The sequence below is a fragment of the Barbus barbus genome (assembly GCF_936440315.1).
Source record: "Barbus barbus genome assembly, chromosome: 7".
NCBI classification, from domain to species: Eukaryota; Metazoa; Chordata; class Actinopteri; order Cypriniformes; family Cyprinidae; genus Barbus; species Barbus barbus.
In genome coordinates, this window is record NC_136735.1 from 18,737,157 (window position 1) to 18,761,369 (window position 24,213).

The 24,213-nt window shown below is 38.0% G+C and overlaps 1 protein-coding gene across 2 annotated transcripts; it reads right to left on the minus strand.

The window, feature by feature from the left end:
- Window positions 1-1,871: 1,871 nt before the first annotated feature.
- Window positions 1,872-18,906, minus strand: LOC306872216 (WW domain binding protein 1-like). Of its 2 annotated transcripts, none has more exons than XM_079420705.1 (4): window positions 18,490-18,906; window positions 8,155-8,254; window positions 7,517-7,678; window positions 1,872-4,827 (listed from the first exon to the last, which is right to left on the minus strand). In XM_079420705.1, the coding sequence occupies exons 1-4, from the start codon at window positions 18,547-18,549 to the stop codon at window positions 4,142-4,144; spliced, it is 1,008 nt and encodes a 335-aa protein (XP_079276831.1). In that variant the 5' UTR covers window positions 18,550-18,906; the 3' UTR covers window positions 1,872-4,141. The 2 variants fall into 2 exon arrangements, with proteins under 2 accessions (XP_079276831.1, XP_079276830.1); XM_079420704.1 differs by having other exon boundaries at window positions 8,155-8,257.
- Window positions 18,907-24,213: the final 5,307 nt, after the last annotated feature.

Sequence of the window (24,213 nt, forward strand, 5' to 3'; positions counted from 1 at the left end):
ATACAGGTGCTGGTCATAAAATTAGAATATCATGAAAAAGTTGATTTATTTCAGTAATACCATTCAAAAAGTGAAACTTGTATATTAGATTCATTCATTACACACAGACTGATATATTTCAAATGTTTATTTCCTTTAATTTTGATGATTATAACTGACAACTAATGAAAGTCCCAAATGCAGTATTCAGACAATCAACTTTTTCATGATATTCTAATTTCATGACCAGCACCTGTAGATAAATGCTGACCGTTGAACTGCCGTCATCATGATGATTATGCAGAAAGTGCAGCAGTAAATGCACAATAAGACATAGTGCAATAAAGAATATTACTATGGGATTATTTACACAAAGTCGACATAAGAGTTTCAGATGAATATGTTCACAAAATACTAGTTTGGTTGTGATGCACCGAGAAGAGATCCAGGCACACTTTCTGTAAAAGTGTAGTTTATTAAAAATCAGTTATCGTAAGTATAAGTGATACTGATTACAGATGCGTAAGTGTTGAAATATGAAAATTAAAGAAAGATTAAAAACTGGATACAATATCCAGCTGAGCATATTCTCCTAAAACTAAGATAAAAGTCTGAGTAATCTGATCTGAGCATAGTAATATTCAAAAGATGAAGATCTTCAGAGCATGCAAAGAGAAGGAAAGACTAAAGATACCAGTTGAAGGGGCATTATATAGGCTAGAGACCTACATCGTCACAGGCCATAGAATAGGCCTATTCTCGTCTGATCATTTTCTCTCCTACTATTTTCCTTTCCCTCCCCTTATTTAGATAATGTCAGAGCAAGGTCAACTTGACTTGTCGGAGGAGGTTGTTGTGGTTGTTACACCCTTTGAGCAGAAACAGCAAGCTCTGCAAATCTTCAAATATCACTAGGCTAAATATCATATCAACTTAGAAGGGAGTGCATACTAAGAAAATGAAAGACAAACCAAACAACATCTGTGCATATAAAAAAAAAACATTATGCATAAAGAATGAGTTTCCAACATCCTGTCCAACATAAATGGAGCATAACAGGGTGTACCATGTCAAATGAAGGAAATATACAACGTCAATGGAATATAGCCTATATGAGTATAACTGGAAATATGAATATAAATGCATAATAGCCCTGCTTGAGTAACTGAGTATATGAGTAATACATTCATATGAATGCAATGTAATAAAACCATAAAAGAATATGTCATAATGAATATGAAAAATAAGAAAACATTGTAAATGAGCCTACACCAGTTGCTTAAAATAAAGTTTAAAGTAGATTTGTGTCAAATTATTGTCTAGTTAATATAGCAGGGACTCTGATTGTCACATATATTTAACATGGTAATCTGCTTTTGGGTTGTTATAACGTTCAAATAAGGGATGAAGCAGCATCCGAGTGAGAGTTTAAACATTTCATTTTTGTTTTTTACTTTTATTCACAATATTTTCGAGTGCCTTGGATTGATGACACAAAAGAGTCCCTACATCCAAAGAGCACCGCTTCATGAAGTTCACATCCCTGCAGCATTTTTATGTTTATTTTTCGACATTTCTTTAATTGTTGGACCTGGGGACCCACTCTCCTGGAAAGCTTATTTCCAAACGGAAAGCAGTCTCGAGGAGCTTGATTGGCCGCTTCAGGTGTGTTTGATTAGGGTTGTAGCTAAACTCTTCAGTCTTCAGGAACAGGGTTGAAGACCTCTGCACTAAAGCACTGCAATCTTTAAACCAGTTTACTACATTGCACTATTCAAATGCCCATCGAAAGGATCTTGTTAGTGAACTGATTCAAAGATTCGAGTCACTGGAATGAATCACAATCCTTACAGCTTTTAAAAAACATGTAAAAAAAAAATAAAACACTTACACATGTTTTGATTTGATTTAATGTACAGTGTCACGATTAGTTTTTGCATAACACAAGATAAACAGATAAAAATATGAACTGTGCCAGAACTCATTTGATTACATAGATTGTTAGACAAAACAGCTGCAGGCTGTACAATATCATATCTGAAGTCTTACGTGAGATGCGCAGAGTGCATAAGAGCATTTAAGACTTTGAAAATCAGCATCTTGTTAATATATCTGAGAAAGAGATTGATTAGGTATCTGTCTCCAAGCTAGCTCTAATAATAATAGATTGTCATCACAGAGACGAATAACATTCAGAAACATGGAGACCTTTGAAAGAGCGCTTCAGTGGTCATGCAAGAACTTGAAACTGAAGCTGCTTTGGTGCAGAAATACAAAAATAAATCATTTTATAATTACATATATGGCTCATTAATTTGCATGTGAATATAAAATCAAGGCACAGCTTTTGAGCTTTCATGAAGAAGAGCTTTTGTATAAAACTATATTCTATGAGGCTATATTCAAGATGATACTTGACAACTGGCATGTGAAACAGTGTGGTTGTAACAGTGCAAAAATTATATAAAAGGCATTTGAAAAATCATTTTACCACCATACAGCTTAATCAAATCTGTACCCATATGTGTCATCTAACATCAAGTTCAACAAGATATGTTTTACACATATGTATATTATCATTATAAAACATGAAAATGTTTCTGTCTTTGGAGTTCACTTGGTAGCTTATATCAATGACTAAGCACCTATAGAAGAACTCACTTTACACAGTAAATGCTTGTGTACTAAAGACACCTCCCTTTGGCAAGGCTTTTATTCCTACAGGTTCAACGGAATATACATTATGTAGTGTTTGCTTGCAACCAAAAACTGATTAGTAGTAATAAAGCAGCATTTAAAAGCTCCAAGCCTAATTCTAACATCTGCCCCGTTTCATAATCTATATAGCCTACTTTGGCTATAAAACTCAGATTTATGAATCAAACTTGTTCTGACTTCTAAATACACATGAATAATTCATCAGAGCATACGGCAGCCAAAAAGACGACAATATAAACAGACAAAATGTGAATTAAGACAGTATGTAAATACTTTGTATTTGAAATGAATAATCATGAACATGATTCATTCAGAAGAACGTGATGTGCAAAACAAAAACTTAATACACACCATTTGTCCCATCACAGGGAACGTCAACATGGATATTAAAAGCACATGGTGTTTTTTGGTGTTCAGTCAGTTTTTAGACTGCTCTTTGACCTGTGTCCTGAGACACTGAGAGTTCAACACACTAGTGTTTACGTATTTAGAACCTCAGTCCTAAGACTGCACAGTTAAAGTCTGGTCACATTAGTACAATTTCAGCGAGATTTCGAAGGTAAAAATGGTCCACTCTCAGTGTAGCAATGCATGAAGCAATGCTCACACAGAAGTCAATTTCAAACCAAGCAGCTTTCTGTCATTTCTGGTGAATGCAACAAATTCACATTACCAACTTGAACACGAATCTCCTGTTCACACGGATTGCAATTCATTTGAATTCAGAGTAAATGTGGTCGCACCTGGAGGATGTCTTATTATGCATGTCAGAAAGATCGTATTTACAAGTTGAACGCAAACGATTGCCACCACAAGTCGCAATTACGAAGTAGGAAACTATGGATACGAAATTTCTGAGTTCCGGACGAATTGACTGTAAATTTGTTTTCTTTTTCTTTTACAATAAAACTAGCTATGTTGCATGTACAAAAGTATTGTACAATTACAATAGACTATGATTCAATTTACAGCACCTTTACACATTAAATAAAAATCTTTAAAAAGTAAAAAGAAACCTTATGTGCAGTCATTATTCATCATTTAGTGGAATTTCTTTTTGTGTGTGTAGAAAAGTTGCCACACCATCTTTCTCCAACCACAGTGATCTGATCACATCGGATGTTATAATTATGACGACTCAACTCAAATACGAATCTCCCGGGAATACCTGAACGCACCATTACAGCACCACATTTATCGTGTAGTGCAGCAAGTAGAGCCCATCCTTGTGCACTTTTGAGCTTTTTAACCACATAAAAAGATGCTCTGTACATTAAACAATAATGCAGAGAACATCCAGTTGTTTCCATAACATACTTATAAACAAATGCATATATTGTGCAATTACTCAAAGTGTTTGCTTGCTCCTGCACTGCATACTGCAGCTTCCCTGTATGCCTGTGCTCCTCTCACTTTTTTTTCCAGTAATATCATGCATTTAGTTTTACGATTCTGTGTTACTATGTTGTGGACCCTCTTGTTCATTAATAGTATGCAAATAGAGGCAGACCGGATGAGGCTGAGATTGGGACATTGGCGATGCTCCACGCTCCACCCTGTTTTCTGGGGACAGAAGTCCCTGATGTTCCTCTCCGTAGAAACGAAGGCCACATTCCTCGCAGAAGTCCTCCTGGCCCTCCTCGCTCAAAAGCCCCTCGAATTCTTTTGGCTCATGGCTCTCCAAGCCTCGTCCACAAACACACACCTCAATCCCAGAATCCCCTGTGAATCTGCGGTGTCTTCCCAGAATCCTCTCTTTCTCGTCAGGTATCGCCACATTCCTGAGCGGCTCCTTCCTGCACTCGTTCTGCTTCTCCATGCTGGGAGGCTGCTGAGCGCTCTGTGCGGATCTGCCCCCCTCTAACTCCATCTCGCACTTGCCGTCTTCTTTCTGGTGGTACCCGTTAGAGGTGTGGATCTCCTCTAGACTAGGTCTGGAACAAAGCGTGTCAGATGCAGGGGGCACTGGAGTGGTCTGTCCAGGTGTGCAGTGTGTATCCTGCTGGTCAGTGGTTAAAGGGCTGGTGTAGGTCGGAGGGCCGGCGTTTAAGGCACTATATGGAGGAGGGGGTGTAGCGGGCCGATGCACTGCCTCCTCGTACTCTGGAAGGAGATAGTTGGGTAGGAATCCTGAAAGAGGAAGAATGGTGAGAAAATGTCTGAGATCAGCAGGGAGAATCTGAAGCATTCAAAATTCAGACTTTGTTTTGGTTGAAGAGCTCATGTTGTTCCAAACTTGTATGACTTTCATATGGAAGTCTACTTCTGTCACATAAGTATAATAAAATAAAATAAAAAACATGCTTTAGTAAATCATAATTATGACATTTATGAGATAAAAAAGTCAAAATTATGACAAAACACTTCTATTTCGATTTTCTTTCTCAATTTATGACAACTCAAATCGATGATATAATTAAAGTCATAGTCATTATTATGACAAGAAAAAATAAGTGTCAATTCACTTTCAGTTTCAACTCTCATATTTGTCACAGTATATCAGTTTTGACTTGATCATTTTTATTATAATTTGAATTTATAACTTTATTATACCTTTTATAATAATCTTGATTTAATCTAATGACTTTGTATCTCAGTCATGACAGTGTCAGTTTTGGCAGTCATACTTTTGAATTTCCATGTCACAATCATAATTTTTATATCACAATTTTGACTTTTTAATGCCATAATTTTTACATATTACTTACTCATATGTCATACGTTTGACTTTTTTATCTCATAATAATGACAGCATGTCAGTGTTTTGACTTTTTATTAATTTCTACTTTCTGTACTTCAACTTTTTGTCAGTTTTGACTTAGTATTTCATAATTTCAACATTTGATGTCAATTTTGACTTGGGCTTCAACGCTTTCTTCCTTATGCAGAAGACACTATTTTGAAGAGTTCTCAACTGTTTTTGACCATTCAGATTTTATCACTCAAATATCACTTTAACAAGACAATGTATAGCCCTTTTTTTAATATGCACTATTTTTAACAGACCGTGTTAATACACAAAACCCAAAATACCAAGTTTGTCAGCTCATTACATCAACAATCAGTGTGATTCATCAGATTTTGTGAGCTGTCCTTGATCCATGGCTAATGAAAACAGATTGCACTTTATTACAGAATGTTCAGTTTTGTGCGAATAGCTTTAAATCAGGACATTTGTTACATTAAACATATCTGGTGTCTCTCTGGTTAAACATTAACATAAATGACCAAAAATTAAATGAAGGTTTCATCATGGCTGCGAGGTCAGGTGGTTGTACCAATAATTATGAAACACAAACTAAGTAACATTTTTGTATTTTTAAAATCGGTCTGAAGACTGATCAATATAATTTAATAAGGATTTATATTTGAGAAGAAAATATGGGTCACTCCAGTTTCATTCCCTCTGTTTCATTCAGAATGAATGCTATATTTATAATAACATTATAAACCCACTTAGTAACAAGGCTTTGATCATGCAACAGTGCAAACCACCAGACCAAAATCCATCTTACATCATCACACGGCTTATGGTCCGACTGAGATTCACTGTGGTCTAGGGGGTCACAGATTAGTACACTACAGTAAAAAGCTACAACGGTCTCCGATCAGGAGGTCTACCATTCTCAGAGCCTCCCAAAATAAAATAAATAAAAAAAGACACGAAACCAAGAAAATAATCAAACCCAGTAAAGCTCTATATCTCTTCTATAGGGCAGGTAATGTATGTTCTGCTAGGTTCATTGTGTACACTTCATTGTAAGCAAGCATTTTTATGACACTACGTCAAGATAAAATAATAACAAGCCATAAAATGATAAAGCAAAATAAGTCGATAACAACTGAAGTAGTTATTATCATGTGACATGCTCACAACACAGATTAGATTAACACTACGTCTGTACAGTACAGTGTACTCTGACTCACTGAAATGCGTGTCTATATTTATACATTCAATTTTATTGAATATTTTGTGCACTTGTGTTGTTTGCCTTGGTTCTGATCACAGCCAGTTCATGAATGGCAAGAATGTTCACTGAGAACAGGAATCCTGATATTACTCATAATATTAATCATGCAATTAGTTGCCCACACAGTCCTTAAGGTTTGACTTCAGTCTGCTTAATGCTGTAAAAGGACCATTATAAATTAACTTAATATTAATATAATCTTGACAAAAAAGGGTTAAAGATTGGAAGACAGCAGCTGTATTTGCATGCCTATTGCCTACACAGAAACTAACTGCCGGGGGGGCATTTTCAAGATGCTCGACATGTGAACCAGCGTGTCTTAAATAAGGACTTTGATCAACCTTGTCATCCCATGGCATAAAAAAACTCAAACAAAATGTTTGCTAAGACTGTGTTTCACACGTGCTCTCGCTGAGGGTAAACAAACCACAGGCAGCAGGTGCAGAGTAGGAGATGTATATGAATCGTCTCATCTTACAGCAAAACCAGGTCAAGCCCATCAAATAAATCTTTCAGAGAAAAAATTTCACTCTCAATCCAAACACATACTAAGAAAATATACTGAGATATGCCGACACATAATGTACGTGATTAATTTAAAGTCGCATTAAATGTTTTTACTGATAGCCCCAATTTCTACACATCATTTGATTGCTGCTCTACACAAGCACTCATAAAATCAGCAATCTAGCAAATTAAATATTTCTTCTACATAGTATACATATAAAAAAAGCATACTGACTATTTCCTAATTACTTCGAAATGACTTCAAGTCAGTTTAATTTTATTATTATTGTCCAGGGTTATAGAATGAAGAAATTCTAAATAAATAAGAAGGATGACATTACTGTAGTAGAAGGGCAGTGAGGTGTAGTTGTGAACCTCTCTGTAGGCAATGAGGTTGATCTCATGCTGTCGTTGTTGTTGTTGCAGTCTGTGTTTGGTGCGACGATGATGACAAACGCAGCAGCAGCTCAGGATGAAGATGATGGCCCACACCAGCCAGAACCCTGAAGAAAAATAAACCACAAAGAAATAATCCCACACAAACCAGCAAAATATTTAAAATATGTCTTTGTACTCTATACGGTTACTTAAAACCTGACTAATTCCTCTTAGACTAAAACCACAACTAATGGTCATACCCTCTGCATAAGGATTAGTGAGTCTCGTCATTTTTACTCCACACTTAGCAGAAGGTCAAGCATCTTAAGCTTTTCTCCTCATTTCGGCATATATTTTGTTTAGTTCTTCTGAGCCTCTTAAGGCTCGGTCTCATTTATTCATTCAGCACAATCAGGAAATTCAGCTGAAGTGAAGAAATATCACATCAGATTCAAGTTGATTGAATTTTTGGAAGTTCAATTTCATCAGCATTCTTGTACCGAGCAGTTTCTTCTTTGCCATTCTAGAGTAAATGTGAACGAGCCTTTATGAATTCTTATCAAACCTTGTAATCTTATAACAAACACAATGATGTACTTACACCAGAGTTCATAGTAGTAGCTGCAGCACTGGGACTCTCCACAACAGTGTCCCGTCTCACACACGTAGCTTTTATTATTCACACCCTCACAGTGAAGAACCTGCTGGGAAAAAAACAGGATACACGATAAATGTTTTGTGGATTCACCATTTATCTCTAGAACAGCAAATCGTAAAGGAACAGTTCACCCTGAAATTAATGTGTGTTGTAAATGTGCTCACCCTCAGGCCATTCGAAATGTGTGAATTTGTTTCTTCATGGGAACAGATTTAAAGAAATTTAGCATTATATGACTTACTCATCGTTGGATCCTTTGCAGTGAATGGGTGCCGTCAGAATGAGTCAAAAAACAGCTGATAAAAGCATCACAGTAATCCACAAGTAATCCTCTCCACTCCAGTCCACCAATTATCTTGAGAAGTGAAAAGCTGAGACATTTTTAATTTCAAACTAAGATTCAAGTTCTCTATAATATTGTTTTCTCACTGCAGAGTATCCATTGGTGAGAAAGTGATGTAAAGCTAAATTTCTTCAAATTTGTTCCAATGAAGAAACAAACTCTTTAAACATCTTGGATGGCCTGAGGGACAGCAAATTATCAGCAATTCTTCATTTTTGGGTTAACTATTCTTTAAACTAGTGATAAACTATTCACTCTAAAACACAATGCTATGGTGCAATCCGTGTTTATATCTGTGTGAAATAAAGCAACACATTTGTCAGGTAAAACCCTCTGAATCAAACAAACATTTTACCAGAAGAGTGGGGCAATGACAAATAGGAATGTCCAGAAATGTACAAAAATTAAATTAAACCTAATGAATCAGAACATTTTTATACCATTCTTCAATTTCAAAATTTCAAAACATATTTTCCTTGCACCTTAAATACATTATTTTCAAAAAAGGGTTTTAAATATATTATTCAATATAAAAAAACATTTGACATATCTTTGCAACGCATGAGGTTTACAACCTGAAATAACCTTGTTAGATCTAGGGATAAAAGCATTACGTCGGTGAACAAAGCACTGGCTTCAAAATCCAAAAACACTTTTCATGTCAAATCCAAACATAAAAGAACAAAAACTGTCTGAATATTTCATATTTGATAGAGTCACATTGTCAACTTTTTACACAGCAAAAACTAACAATTACCAAACCATTTGAATCAGCTTTCTTTTTCTTTCTAAAGTAAATCCAGTTACACATTAAGCACACCCAGTTGCCATCAAGAATATAAAGACTACAGCTAGATCAGAGCAAAACAAGCAGAAACCTTCAAAAGGCATGTTTGTTTCATTTCATGAACCAGTTAATGATTAAATAAGAAAAATTAGGTGATCCAGTTCTCTACCATTCTTGTCTTCTCCAGCAGTATAGACATTATACTCCACAGTCCTTCAGCAGCCTTGTGAAAGTCCTTTCAGCACAACAGTCATGATACACAGGAGAGGAAGAGGGGTGCACGCACACACACACACACACACACACACACTTGAGTAAAGGGCCAGGGATTGGTCAACGGAAAATTACAGGCAGCAGAGGAGTGGCTGCATTATAATGAGATGCTATAAAGAACATCACCTACAGCTCAACCTGGCAAAGACGGAACTTCTGGTCTTCCCTGCCACTCCGACTCTACAGCATGACTTCACGATTCAGTTAGGCTCAACAATGATTACCCCATCAACTTCGGTCAGAAATCTTGGTGTAATCTTTGATGACCAGCTGACCTTCAAAGACCACATTGCAAAGACTGCTCGATCCTGCAGGTTTGCACTACACAACATCAGAAAGATCAGGCCCTTTCTGATAGAGCATGCTGCGCAACTTCTTGTCCAGGCCCTTGTTGTTTCTAGACTGGACTACTGCAATGCTCTTCTGGCTGGTCTGCCATCAAACACAATCAAATCTCTACAAATGATTCAGAATTCAGCGGCACGACTGATCTTCAACGAGCCCAAAAGAGCGCATGTTACACCTCTCTTCATCTCCTTGCACTGGCTACCAGTGGCAGCTCGCATCAAGTTCAAGACACTGATGCTTGCATACAGAACTACCACAGGCTAAGCACCCTCCTACTTCCACTCACTATTACGAACCTACATCCCTCCAGACGTTTGAGATCTGCTAGTGAGCGACGCCTTGTGGTACCATCACAGAGAGGCTCAAAATCACTCTCCAGAACATTCTCGTTCACCATTCCTGGCTGGTGGAATAATCTTCTCAACCCTATCCGGAACGCCGTATCCCTGGCAATCTTCAAGCAACAACTGAAAACTCATCTCTTTCGGCAGTACTTGACTTCATCCTAAACTCCAAAAAAAAAAAAAAAAAAGCTCTTTCCCTCTATCTTTCTCTCCGCTTACTAGCTTGTACTTATTTGAACAATGACTGAGACTTGGTGTTATGAGCACTTCCTCTGTCTGATTGCCTCTTCAAGATTAATCGCTTTTTGTATTCCCCAATTGTAAGTCGCTTTGGATAAAAGCGTCTGTCAAATGACTAAATGTAAATGTAAATGTAGTCTGACCATAAATGTAAGGAAAATAATGTAAAGGGCTGCTATACAGTAAATAATAAGGATGGACTAAGAAACAAAAACATTTGCATTACAAAGTTCACAGAAACAATAAAATATAAAACAATATTAAAATATACAAAACTTAAACTTATTACATCTAGGTTGCAAGGCAACATTTCTCATTTAGTTTAAGTACTAAAATAACTAAACTAATATAAAAATTAATAAAAAAAAATTTTAAACAAAGGCTACGTTAAAGTCACTCTTGTTACATTTAAAAATATATATAAAACATTACTCAAGCTAATTAAGCCAAAGAGGGAGCTGACTTTGAGAGAAAAGCAAGAAATTTGGATGCTAAAAGAAAACAGGAAGTCAATTAGAGCTCTAGCAAAAACAAAGGATATTGAGAAATCAAGAGTTTGGAAACCACCAGCGACACCAACAATGATCTGCTCGGCTGAGAAAACAACAGTAGTTGATGACAGACAAATCATAAAAGCTGTGAAAATGAACCCTCAAAGACGTGTCTATAAAAAAATACCCTGCCAGTTCAGTCAAGGAATTTATAAGGGCAAAGAAATGGAAAGTCTTACATTGCCCAAGTCAATCTCCAGATTTAAATCCGATTGAACATGAATTTCACCAGCTGAAGAGGAGAGTAAAGGCAGAAACTCCCCAAAACAAGCAACAATGGGAATCGGCTGCATTAAATTTAAGACAAGATGGCGGCGCGAACACATCGCGAGGCTCAGCGTCTTACCAGATTTTGGAAAATAGTGTTAATTTACCTGGTTATTTCACTCGTGTTCGCGCGATCCAGTTATGCGAACTACAGCTATAGTAAACAATCACTTTTGGACATCAACAAACAGTGTTCCAACATAGTTTTAGATCATCCTTTCGACTTCAGCGAACTCCCGCCGGAGCTACTGAGATCACCGCGGACAAGCGGATCACTCGTACCGACCGGAAGTGCTCGGCGTCGGCGTCGAGACCGTAAACAAAGACGGGGAAAGCGTGGAGGGCTGCGTGCTAAGCTAAGGCTAAACCCACATCGACCAGCTCTGCCCAGCATCTTCCTTGCCAATGTACGGTCTCTGATGAACAAGATGGACGAACTAAAGATCTGGACCCTCACACAGAAATGGCTTATGGACTGTAATGTTATGTTCTTCACTGAAACATGGCTCTGCAACGATGTCCCAAACAGTGTGGTGCATATGGATGGACGTGCTCTCTTCAGGGCTGACAGAGTAGCAGCAACCTCTGGTAAAAACAAAGGTGGTGGAGTATGCATTTATGTAAATAAATCATGGTGCAAAGACTCTGTCATTGTTGATACCTACTGCTCTGCTGAGCTGGAGTTCCTGATTATCAAGTGCAGGCCATTCTATCTACCACGTGAGTTCACTTGCATTGTTGCTGCTGCAGTTTATGTACCTCCGGACGCTAATGCTAACGTGGCTATGAAAGAACTTTGTGCTGCTATTAGCAAATTACAAACCCTGCACCCGGATGGAGCCTTTATTGTTGCTGGGGACTTCAATCACTGCACTCTTAGATCTGTTCTCCCTAAATTTAATCAAAATGTCTCCTGCACTACAAGAGGACATAAAACATTGGACCACGTTTACACTAATGTGAGTGATGCCTACAAAGTCACACCCCTCCCCCACCTGGGTCAGTCTGATCACCTCTCTTTGTTCCTGCTCCCCAAGTATACCCCGGTCATCAAACGTGTGAAACCTACAACAAGGACTGTTAAAATCTGGCTGGAAGGTGCTGACTCCACTCTTCAACATCAATTCCAGCTCACAGACTGGAGTGAGTTTGCTGCCCAGGCCACCACAAACTCTCAGATTAACATTGACACGTACACCAACTCTGTCATGGAGCACATCAACAGCTGTGTGAGCAGAGTGACTACACACAAAAAAATAAAAATCTTCCCCAATCAGAAGCCCTGGATGAACAGAGAGGTTCGCCTCCTGCTCAAAGCAAGAGATGCAGCCTTCAGGTCTGGAGACCAGGAGGCTTACAGCTCAGCCAGAGCCAACCTGAGGAAGGGTATCTGCCAGGCCAAACTCACACACAAACAGAAGATTGAAGAACACTTCAATTCTTCAGACCCCCGACGTATGTGGCAAGGCATACAATCTATCACGGATTACAAACCACCTAACTCTGTGCCCCCCTCCAGCTCTGCCTCCCTCCCAGACGAGCTCAACCACTTTTATGCTCGATTTGATCAAAATAATAAGGAGATCTCACTCAAAGCTGAGCATCAACCCAGTGAACTGCCTCTCACACTCTCCACATCAGATGTTTACTCCACTTTGCGTAAGGTGAATGCACGGAAGGCAGCTGGCCCTGACGGAATACCTGGTCGTGTGCTTAAAGCCTGTGCGGAGCAGCTAGCTGAGGTCTTCACGGACATTTTCAATCTGTCCCTGGCCCAAACAACTGTCCCCACTATCTTCAAAACCTCCACCATCGTACCAGTACCGAAACACTCCACTGCCTCGGTCCCTAACGACTTCCGTCCTGTTGCACTCACCCCCATCATTGCCAAGTGTTTTGAGAAACTGGTTGCATCCCACCTAAAATCCTGTCTCCCTGCTACACTAGACCCATTCCAATTTGCCTATCGCCACAATAGGTCAACAGAGGACGCCATCTCAACAGCGCTTCACTCTGCCCTCACCCACCTGGACAGTCAAAACACACATGTGAGAATGCTGTTCATGGACTTCAGTTCTGCATTTAATACAGTAGTCCCCTCCAAGCTGATCTCCAAGCTCAGCCAGCTTGGAATCAGCACACCCATCTGCAATTGGATTCTAGATTTTCTGACTAACAGACCTCAGTCCGTCAAGTTAGATAACCTCTCCTCCTCCATCATCACCCTGAACACCGGCGTGCCACAGGGCTGCGTACTGAGCCCTCTCCTGTACTCCCTCTTCACCCATGACTGTGTTCCTGTTTATGGCTCCAACACCATAATCAAATTTGCAGATGACACCACGGTGGTAGGTCTGATCAAGGATGACGATGAGTCAGCCTACAGGGATGAGGTGCAGCACCTGGCGGTGTGGTGTGCCACCAACAATCTACAGCTAAACACCCAGAAGACAAAGGAGATCATTGTGGACTTCAGGCGGACTAGGAGTCATGCACACACACCCATCTACATCAACGGAGCTGAAGTGGAGCGTGTGTCGAGTTTCAAGTTCCTTGGCATCCACATCTCTGATGACCTCACCTGGTCCCATAACACCTCTACTCTGGTCAAAAAGGCACAGCAGCGCCTTTACTTCTTAAGGAGTCTTAAGAAAGTTCACCTGAATCCCAGGATCCTTGTGGAATTCTACCGCTGTACCATTGAGAGCATACTCACGAACTGCATCTCAGTATGGTACAGCAATTGCTCCGCATCTGACCGCAAAGCACTCCAGCGGGTGGTGAAAACTGCTCAACGGATTACCGGCACCCAGCTAACTTCCATTGAGAACATTTATTATAAGCGCTGTCTGGGCAGGGCAAGAAACATCATCAAGGATGCCTCTCACCCTAACCATGGACTTTTCACCCTCCTTCCATCCGGCAGGCGTTACAGGTGCCTACGCTCTCGCACTAGTAGGCTCAGGAAGAGCTTCTTCCCCGAGGCTGTGACACTTCTGAACGCCACACCACCAATCTAACCTGCACCTGCTTATTACTGCACTGGTCACAGTACTTTACACACATGCATTTGCACTACTCATATTTTGCACAGACTGCACATTGTCAAAGTCATTACACTATAAACTGTCTAAAGTTGTTACTGTACAAGCACAGTAAACTATTTCTAAAATATTGCACTACTGCTATTTTGCATAGAATACATTGTTCTATCAATACTTTGCACACTCATCCAGCTGTATTTATTTATTACCACTGTTCTCACGTTTCTGCTGTTCATAATGTGTATATATAATCTGTAATCTATATAATCTACATTGCTCTGTTCATATGTACATACAATCCCTACATTGCATTCCTATTTTATATTCTGTATATACTCTGCTCAATACTGTATATAGCAATTCCACTGTACATTCTGTAAATCTTATCTTCATTTACTCTGCACTTATATGTATATAAAACACTATATTCTTGCACTTCTGGTTAGATGCTAACTGCATTTCATTAGCTCTGTACTTGTACTCTGCATAAATGACAATAAAGTTGAATCTAATCTAATCTAATCTAATCTAAAGGCTGGGAAAAGCATTTCAAAGGATGAGACCAAGAGTCTGGTGATGTCTATGGGTCACAGACTCACTGCTGTGATTGTGCGCAAGGGATCTGCGACTAAATAATAGCTTTTAATCTTTTATATCTGCCTTATGTTCAACTGTCCCAATACTTATGCTCACATCAATGAGTGGGATAGACTCTAAAAGTGCTGTTCTTTTTATTTGGTAAAGCATGTATGTGTTGAAACGGCTAATAATAAAATGTGACATTCTGTAGTTTTGTCTCATATTCATCTTTTAATCATATTTGCAAATGTCTTGACTCCACAGCCAACAGAGCAATTTTGTCTTTACTGTCCCAATACTTATGGAAGGCACTGTACATTATAATGATGCATCAATATAGTCACCATATTAAAAGTAGTAGATTTAAGTAGTTCATTTTTTGTTAAATGAACTATAAAATATACAGGCACCAAAATGCACCTTTAAACTTCTTCCCATAATGCTCAAAATATTGTTTTAAGACAATTCTTAAAACTGTTCTAGCAACCACAGCTGCCAGTTTTTACCACACAGTTTACACAACACAGCCATTACTAAGCTGTCCACCATAAACCATAGCCATAGAAGTCCAGATTCAAGACCAAAGAAGACAGAACTCCAGAAATGTCTCCATTCTGCTGAGCAGGTCAAGTGTAGTCCCATATCACTGTGCCTCATCCTTGAGAACATTCTTTTCTAGGACCGTTCGTCACAGCCCTTTGAGTGTGTCATTTATCACTAACCACAAATATCCACAATTAACCAATGCTGACTCTGCAAGATGAGACTGAACATACGGTCTCTGGATAGTATTATGCCCACAGTGACCCAAAAAAAGTATTTGGACACTTAGGCCCAACACGATGAATCACATTCCACTGAATACTAAATATCAAGACATGTGGAATCTGCAAACAAATGACGCAAGACCTTTTCTCAAAACCAATTCGGCTTTTCTGACCCATTTGTGCAATTAATCTCAACCAAATAGTGTCAAGGTCATTTTAAGTCAATGTATGAATTTATCAAGTTCACACAAGTGTCCTAGCAGAGTAACAACACAGACACACTCTTGAAAATCAAGCTTGAAAAATGGGATTTACGCAGTGATGCAACAGAAGAACCATTTTGGGTTCTCCATTTGAATTCAGAAAAATAATTCAGAAAATAAGTACTTTTTTTTCCTGAGGCAGGTAGTGTGAATTATTCATTAGAAGAACCTTTTTCCACTATAAAGAACCTTTTGTGCAATGGAAAGGTTCCATTGATGTTAAAGGTTCTTTATGGAACCATGAATCCCAACAAGGAACCTTTATTTTAAGAGTGGAGATCATCACATAACCATATGAACACATAGTTTGTCATCCAGGTAGTACACCTACTTTGTTGTACTTTTTTTCATGGTTTTGCCTAAAAATGTGCCTTCTTTCAAATAAATGGCATTTTGTTTTCATGTATTATTTTTACGTTTTTTTTTTTTTTTTTTTAAATGAGTAACATTTGAGAGACGCATGTAGACCTTGGCAAATTGCACTAATTCTTTGCAGCTATGGACACTCTGTCCATATCCCGTTTCGGTGCCAAAAAACATTATATTAGAAACTAACTCAAGTTTAATAGGTTATAATGAGAAGCTGCTGAAAGCAGCAGGTACTGTTGGCCTGTCTAATAACGATACTTGACTAGTTTTCCACAGTCTTAGTGAGAAGTGGAGTATCAGTGACACCATATGATATGATAATCCTGTATCTGAACTGGCTATAGCCACTTAACAGCAGTTGATTAACTTGGCCACCAGTGTGTAATATTAATCCCAGCTTTCATTCTCTTCAGCAATGTCAAATATCTCAATAAATAACACAAGAGCACAGAGTCAGCTAAATCTTAAGAGTCTTTTGGGTAAACATGAGGTTTGGAGGGAGGAACAAAAGCACAGGCTATTACACAATACACTCCTCAGCAGAATTCTGTTTAACTTGCAACTGAGGAGTGAGGTTTATCTTCAGGTTATGTGGTCGTCTGATGGAACTACAGACAGTCTGTAGTTAACCAACTTCAGTATTGTCATTATCTTGTGAGTGATTTACAGGTTTTGTGCTGTGTTTTTATAGTACCACGTTTCAATATGAACAATAGCCTATTAAGTTTCAAGGAACCTAGTAGCATAACTACAGCAATTCTATATGCTGACTATTCCTATATAGTAAAAAAGTAATTGTATATGTACCCACCACTTTTTGTGAAAACCAATTTTGTTACACCACTTTATAAACCAGTTTGGAAGCATCTTTAATTATAAAGAAGGTTTTTTGTGTGTGTGTGTGTGTGTGTGTGTATTTGTTCTCTCTTGCACACATGCAGACACATGTCAGCCAATCTCTTTTTCTTGACGTTTCTCTTGACGTTTCTTTTTAAATTTCAATTACATTCAATAAATTAAATTACAAATTGGACCTCAGAACCAGCAGACGACAAATAATAATAATAAAAAACACCAGTATCTCTATACACAACACAGTCTACATAATTGTTTAACTCTGCAAACTATAGGGCCTACTGTATTAATATTCTGTTTATCCTGCTCTATTATGTGAATTGCACCACAGCATGCAGAAAAAAAATACTTTAATATGAAAGAGATCTATTTGTACTAAATGGAATAGAAAATGCTCTAGACACCTTGCTACTATCAAAATATATATTTGCATATATTTGAATAAAACCGAGTATGGCACAAACTTAAGTTTGCTGTAACAGAAAGCACAGATAAAAACATTGTACTAACTCTGATCGCCAATCAGGAGGAAAATAAATCTCTCAGCACATTTTATTGATGAATTCACTTCTTTGAACTACAGACAGAGAGATTAGCTCCGTCTTCACCAGTGAAAACAAAATCCATAGACCTTTGTAAAGGAGAAACACATCATTGTGAAAGATGTAGCCTGTTTACGTTTGTAGATTAATGACTGCTTCAGCTGTTGAATCAGTTATATTGCACTCAGTCACACTGATTCATATTCACAACATAAACTATTGATAGTTTATTCTAATTTAAATTTAGCCCATTTATTCTTGAAATATGTGACAGTTTAATTGTTAGCAACTGCTAACACTAGACTTGCTTACTGAATTTGGCCCAGACCTACTCTTAGGCAGTGTCTCAAAACCCTGGTAAGTGTCTATCTAGGCAGCACTTTGGCCATCATGTTACGTCCAAAAATGCTGTCAAGTAAGCAACCAACTACGATTTGAGACACAGTCCCACACTTCCGTGACCTGACGCAAGACTATTGGTTAACACGCAAGACTTGTAACAAACAGATGTATCAGGTTGCAAAAGAAATAAAACTAAAGTTGAACGCTGTTAAGAACTTAACCAGTTAACATGCGCTACAAACTGTGGATAAAAGACGCAAAATGTTCAATCGCCGAGTCAACAAGTGGCAGAGCCTGCAGCGTGCATTCAAAGCAAAGCCCAACAGTATAAATAAAGAACACATTTGAACAAGCCTTTTCTCACCTCATAGACAGAGGCATCGGTGGGGTTGGCAGATCCAGCGGTATAAAAAAACAAACCCATTTTAAACAGACTGATAAGACATTACAATGTCTCAGTGTTGACTTTGATCACAGCACAAGAGTTGTAAATACACTTATTGTTCGTTAATGGTACGAACGCGTAAAAGGCTCTCGCTCATGCGCCGCCCGTCTTCTGCTGTTATTGGGCCATGAGGGGAGGCACAGCTGTGGAGCTGCAGCATGCGCTCCGTGCCGTGCCACTGGTTGCCCCCAACTATTACACAAGCGAGTCCCTGTGAACTGCAGTTCAGGCTCAGCTGGGTGTGGCGCAATCACATCCTACGCCATGTGCGCAACGTGATGGTGGGACAAATTGTGCGTCGATCCGCCCGCCCACCGAGGTACCCCTCAGAGCAGTAGTGAATCACCTCAATGACTCGACTCATTTGAATCAGTAAAAGAATCACTCACTGAGACGTTCATTGAACCATTCTACAAATTCCATCTAAACGCCAATAGGGGGCGACAAGGTGTTTGTTTATATATATATATATATATATATATATATATATATATATATATTTATTTATTTATTTTTTTCATGAACCACAAAACCAGTCAATCTAGATTTATCATCTGGAAGCTGAATAAATAAGCTTTCCACTGATGTATGGTTTGTTAGCATAGGACAATATTTGGCCAAGATACAACTATTTGAAAATCTGGATTTTTTTTTTAAATAAATAAAAATATTGAGAAAATCGCCTTTAATGTTGTCCACATTAAATCCTTAGCAATGCATATTACTAATAAAAAAATGAGTTTTGATATATTTGTGGTAGGAAATTTACAAAATATATTCATGGTACATGATCTTTACTTAATACCCTAATGATTTTTGGCATAAAATATATATATTTTTAATTTTGACCCATACAATGTATTGTCGACTATTGCTACAAACATACCAGTGCGAATTAAGACTGGTTTTGTGGTCCAGGGTCACATATGCAAGAGTTGAAGTACTCCCACAATAACATGATAGAGAATTAGAACAAGGCCTAGGGTATACAGAGCATTTTTTTAGTGTTTAAAAATAAAATGCTGGACAGAAAGGTTTTTTTTTTTCAGATTTTTTAAAAATGCTGGATGTTTTTTTTTGTTTGTTTGTTTTTTTCTTATTTGCTGCCGTACCATGGGTGCAGCAGGCGAAATGATATTACGCAGCGCCTGAATGTAGTCCCCAGCCAGGTAACTATTATAGCTGGGGACTACTTTCCGGCGCTGTGTAATATCACTGCGCCTGCTGAACTCATGGTACGGCAGCAAAATTCCTTGATTATTACGCCGGAATGAGAGTATAGTTCCTAGCCATATCGGCCTAGAAAATCGCAACTTTTCATTTTCCGTCGGTCTTAGTACACGGTCTAACTACAGGAGAGTCAAGCTTTAAATAGGAAAATTATCGAAACTCTTTAGTAACTTTTGAGCGAGATGCTAACGTCTAATCCGATTCAATGATCTATGCTAAGCTAAACTAAAAGTGCTAGCTACCACCAGACCCGGAGATCGGCTGAATGGATTCAAAAACGGTAAAACTCAACTGATTAACTCTAGGGGAGTTGTAAAATGAGCATATTTCCAAAAAAGTGGAGTGTTCCGTTAACCTCTGATCTATAAAATATTCCCTATTATAGATCAGTGGTTAAAACAACTTTTATAAAACAAAAGTTTTCTTAGAAAGTGTAACCAACTGAATGAAATATACAAATAATTAAATATGAAGAGTCTTTTAATAATATATAGTGCTTGTTAATTGTGTCCTCTCACCCAGGGTTTGGTAAATAGGCCAATTATGACAATTAACTAGCATCTATCTGTTAACTTAAAATTGAAACTAAATTACTAACCGGAGATCAGTCAACCATTGTAAGCCACTACTACTTGTTTTGACTATATTTGGAAATGACAAGGCAATCATTTTATCTCAATAGGCTTGCTTGAGATGAGCAAAATCTGCGCAGAACCGATCAGCGCGAGATGCATGCCGGTTAGAAATGTGTCCGAGTGCGGTCCGCCTTGCTCTGATGTCATGCTGACGTATGTCAAAAATCTCTCGCGAGCGCAAGGCGCACGTGTCGGATTCTGCAGTCGAGCGCAGTTGCTCTCCACCAACTGCGCTGATCAAAAGCATCATGGGAAACGACTTGCTGACGACACAGCTTAATGCTAATTGGCTGCGAATGTCATCTGATATTTTTCCCCTTAATCCTAAGAAGTCCATTAGCTATAGCCTAATACTATTGACTTTTTCTATAGTAATTTATTAGTAATTAGGACACGTGCTTTATTTATTTACCCTTTTATTTTTATTTTCTTGGTTTGAAGTCCTGTTTGTTGTAATTTTCTCTTTATGTATTGTATGCTGGTGTTAATTTTGTACATTTACATTTTTGTACAACATTATTCCATTAAATAAATTAGTCAATCCATCCTACATGCATGCATAGGCTACATCTAATGTGACGGTTTTGCAATTAGGCCTCATGTTTGTGTGTTTTTATCTGAGATCTTTATCTGGGTATGTCTTATTTCAGGAGTGCAGTAAACAAAGCCCACACATGCATGCTAATTTCTTAATTTAGAATGTGTTTTTGTTTCATATTAATTATGAATAATAATTTGCTGTACACACTTTTCCTAATCATTAAACATGAAATTCAAATTTACATTAAGGTGACAAACAATTGTGTAATATATTTATATGGAATATGTTTCATGTAAAAAAGGGATAGTTCACCCAAAGATTTTTTTTAGGGGGGTAAACTGTCCCTTAAGTAGGATACACATAATTAGGTTAATCAGCTGTGCCATATCCCACTCTGAAATGTTTAACCCATAATTAGGGATAACAGTGTAAATTTAGTGCAGCATCTGTGTGCTCCTCATTTCTCATTATGGCTTTGATTATAAAAGGCATCCACAAAGTGCGATAAAGAACGCGAACGTGATCTCTTCCATTGCTGACGTTTGCAGTCCAACAACACAACGAGATTCAGGAAGTGTCCGGCTTGCCTGCACTTTTTTCACTCCTCCCCTCACTGCAGTCGCCTACTCTCGACTAAATTACAGGCGAGGCAAGGCGCATCTCAAACAAGCCTATTGTCCCATCATAGGCCACGCCCACTCGCGTTTAGTCGCTCACGCCTGTGCAGTGTGCACGAGTTTATTTGCACTCCTGTGCGACTTCGGAAGGGTTCAGGACCGGGGAGGAGTGGATGTGTTGTTGTTGTTGTTTTTTAATTGGCTAGGCCGTCGGTCCATGTACGTTTTGATAGTTTGTTTTCCAATTTGAAATGAAATACGGCACCTTTATTCGTTTTTTCGTTTTTTTGAAAAAAACGAAAAAACGAGATTTCGGCTTGATTTTTCGTTTTTTAGTTCAGAGGCATAAAACGAATAAATGACTTCAAAATTCGTTTTCCACATGTGGGCGGTCCTTAGATGCCCCCTTCCGCCGATTGGTCAAGCAAATCTGAGCATGTGACGTCATCAGTAGTCGCTCAGGTCTGTTCAACAAAATAATAGTCCTCTAACGTCACTATGGCTACCGATTCTTAAACTGTACAGGGCAGGTCCTGTTGGGCTTTCTTCTGTGCAACTTTACGCGTTTCACAGAAATCTTTACATCAGAAATATTAAATATTAGTCTGCCACCAGCCCGTTTTATTTAGCTGTGCAGAGTTAAATCTGTGTGGTGAAGCTGCGCTAGACAGCACCGAGCGAGAGAGGATCACTGACCAGTGTTCAGTCAGAACTTGTGTACCTATGATGGTGAAATACATTTTTACTGAAAATGACCCGCGAGTATGATTGACAGGACGATAGCGGAGGCAATTAAAAGCGCAATATAACTTCTGTTAACAAAAACATATATATATATTTTTTTTTTATATAAGTGGCTTTGTCTTTGTTTTAATCAAATAATTGTGAACCACAAACCGAGCCTTCGTTTTAAAGGGCGATTTCCAAATATATTTTATTTATTTGTTATAATATGGGTATTTTATGTCACCCGTCTTATTAGTTTGATTATAGTAGGCTATACGCGAGTTTTTTATTGTACTATTTTACTGTTGTTTTTTAATTAACAATATATCATAACAACTTATAAAGATCAAAATCTACAGAAGAGATTAACAAATAACATTGGTGTTGTCATAAGTTAACTAATCAATGGGAACATTTCCTCACCGGCACAACCCTATTCTTAATGTTGGCTACATGTTACAGATTTAATGTTGAGCACATAATGTTAAAGGCTTCTTAAATACCATTACACTCGGTTGAAGAGTCAAGAAGGATGTGTTAATTTACTGTAGATTTCAATCTGTCATTAGTTGGTGACCCGGTGTAATTATAATAGCATAAATAAAAACAAATACACGTAATAGGCTATGTATGCCAATAGGCAAAACACACCTGCTTTTCCTCTAGATCACTTTACTATGGAAGCCCGTTTCCGCCAATGAATACAAAATAAAACAAGGTAACTGCGACTTTTTATCTCACAATTCTGACTTTATAACTCGCAATTCTGACTTTATAACTCGCAATTCTGACTTTATAACTTGCAATTCTGACTTTATAACTCGCAATTCTGACTTTATAACTCGCAATTCTGACTTTATAACTCGCAATTCTGACTTTATAACTCGCAATTCTGACTTTATAACTCGCAATTCTGACTTTATAACTTGCAATTCTGACTTTATAACTCGCAATTCTGACTTTATAACTCGCAATTCTGACTTTATAACTCGCAATTCTGACTTTATAACTCGCAATTCTGACTTTATAACTCGCAATTCGGACTTTATAACTCGCAATTCTGACTTTATAACTCGCAATTCTGAGATATAAACTCGCAATTCTGACTTTTTTTTTCAGAATTCTGATTTTTTTTTCTCACAATTGCGAGTTTATATCTCACAACTCTGACTTTCTCGCACCATAGCAAACCACTCTCCGTGTAAGGCTTTGCAGTACTTTGTTCAATTAGCTGAACTATATATTGAACTAGATGAATGTTGCGTCCGAATATGATTTTTGAACAAACATAAAAATGACTCATTATTCTTTATTTCTATGTTTTGCGCTCGCGGTTGGACACTACCGCCGGGCTTTCAGACACAACATTCTTCATTTCTTTATAGTTCTGAGTTTGAGGCAGCTTCTATCGCGTTATTTTAATAACAGCTGTCAAGTCAAAAACTTATTATTGTAACACTATTATTGATAGCTCATCGGCAGCTTTATTTCCAGAAATCCCTTTATGTGCTGGTACAGCAGAATCCGACTGTCCTTCGAGAGCATAATACTTCATTCATACTTCATTTATAGCTACTGCAAAGTTTAGCATCAACCCAAATACACACGGTTCAGCTATAAATCTGAATAAAAAATAAATAAAAATAAAAAACAGTTTTGAGTTTTGTTTTTGAGCAGGGTTGGAACTAAATTCTGCAGGGCTGTGGTCCTGTGAATTTTGCACCCCTGAATTACTTTACTTTACTTTACTTACTTTTGTCATTTAGCAGACGCTTTTGTCCAAAGCGACTTACAAATAAGAAAAAGTAACTAAAACTAAAAAGTTACAACTCTATAAATACTATCTACCCACATATTTAAGAAAATAAAGAAATTAAATAAAATTGACACATGC

What these genes read in the sequence shown, in the direction of transcription:
- LOC306872216 (XM_079420704.1), bottom strand. Translation starts at nt 18,549, where the DNA reads ATGGGTTTGTTTTTTTATACCGCTGGATCTGCCAACCCCACCGATGCC. An exon ending in CCGATGCCTCTGTCTATGAG is followed by an intron (nt 8,258 to 18,489) that starts GTGAGAAAAGGC and finishes TTTTTTTCCCAG; the next exon opens with CAGGTTCTTCACTGTGAGGG. An exon ending in CTACTACTATGAACTCTGGT is followed by an intron (nt 7,679 to 8,154) that starts GTAAGTACATCA and finishes ATTTTTCTTCAG; the next exon opens with GGTTCTGGCTGGTGTGGGCC.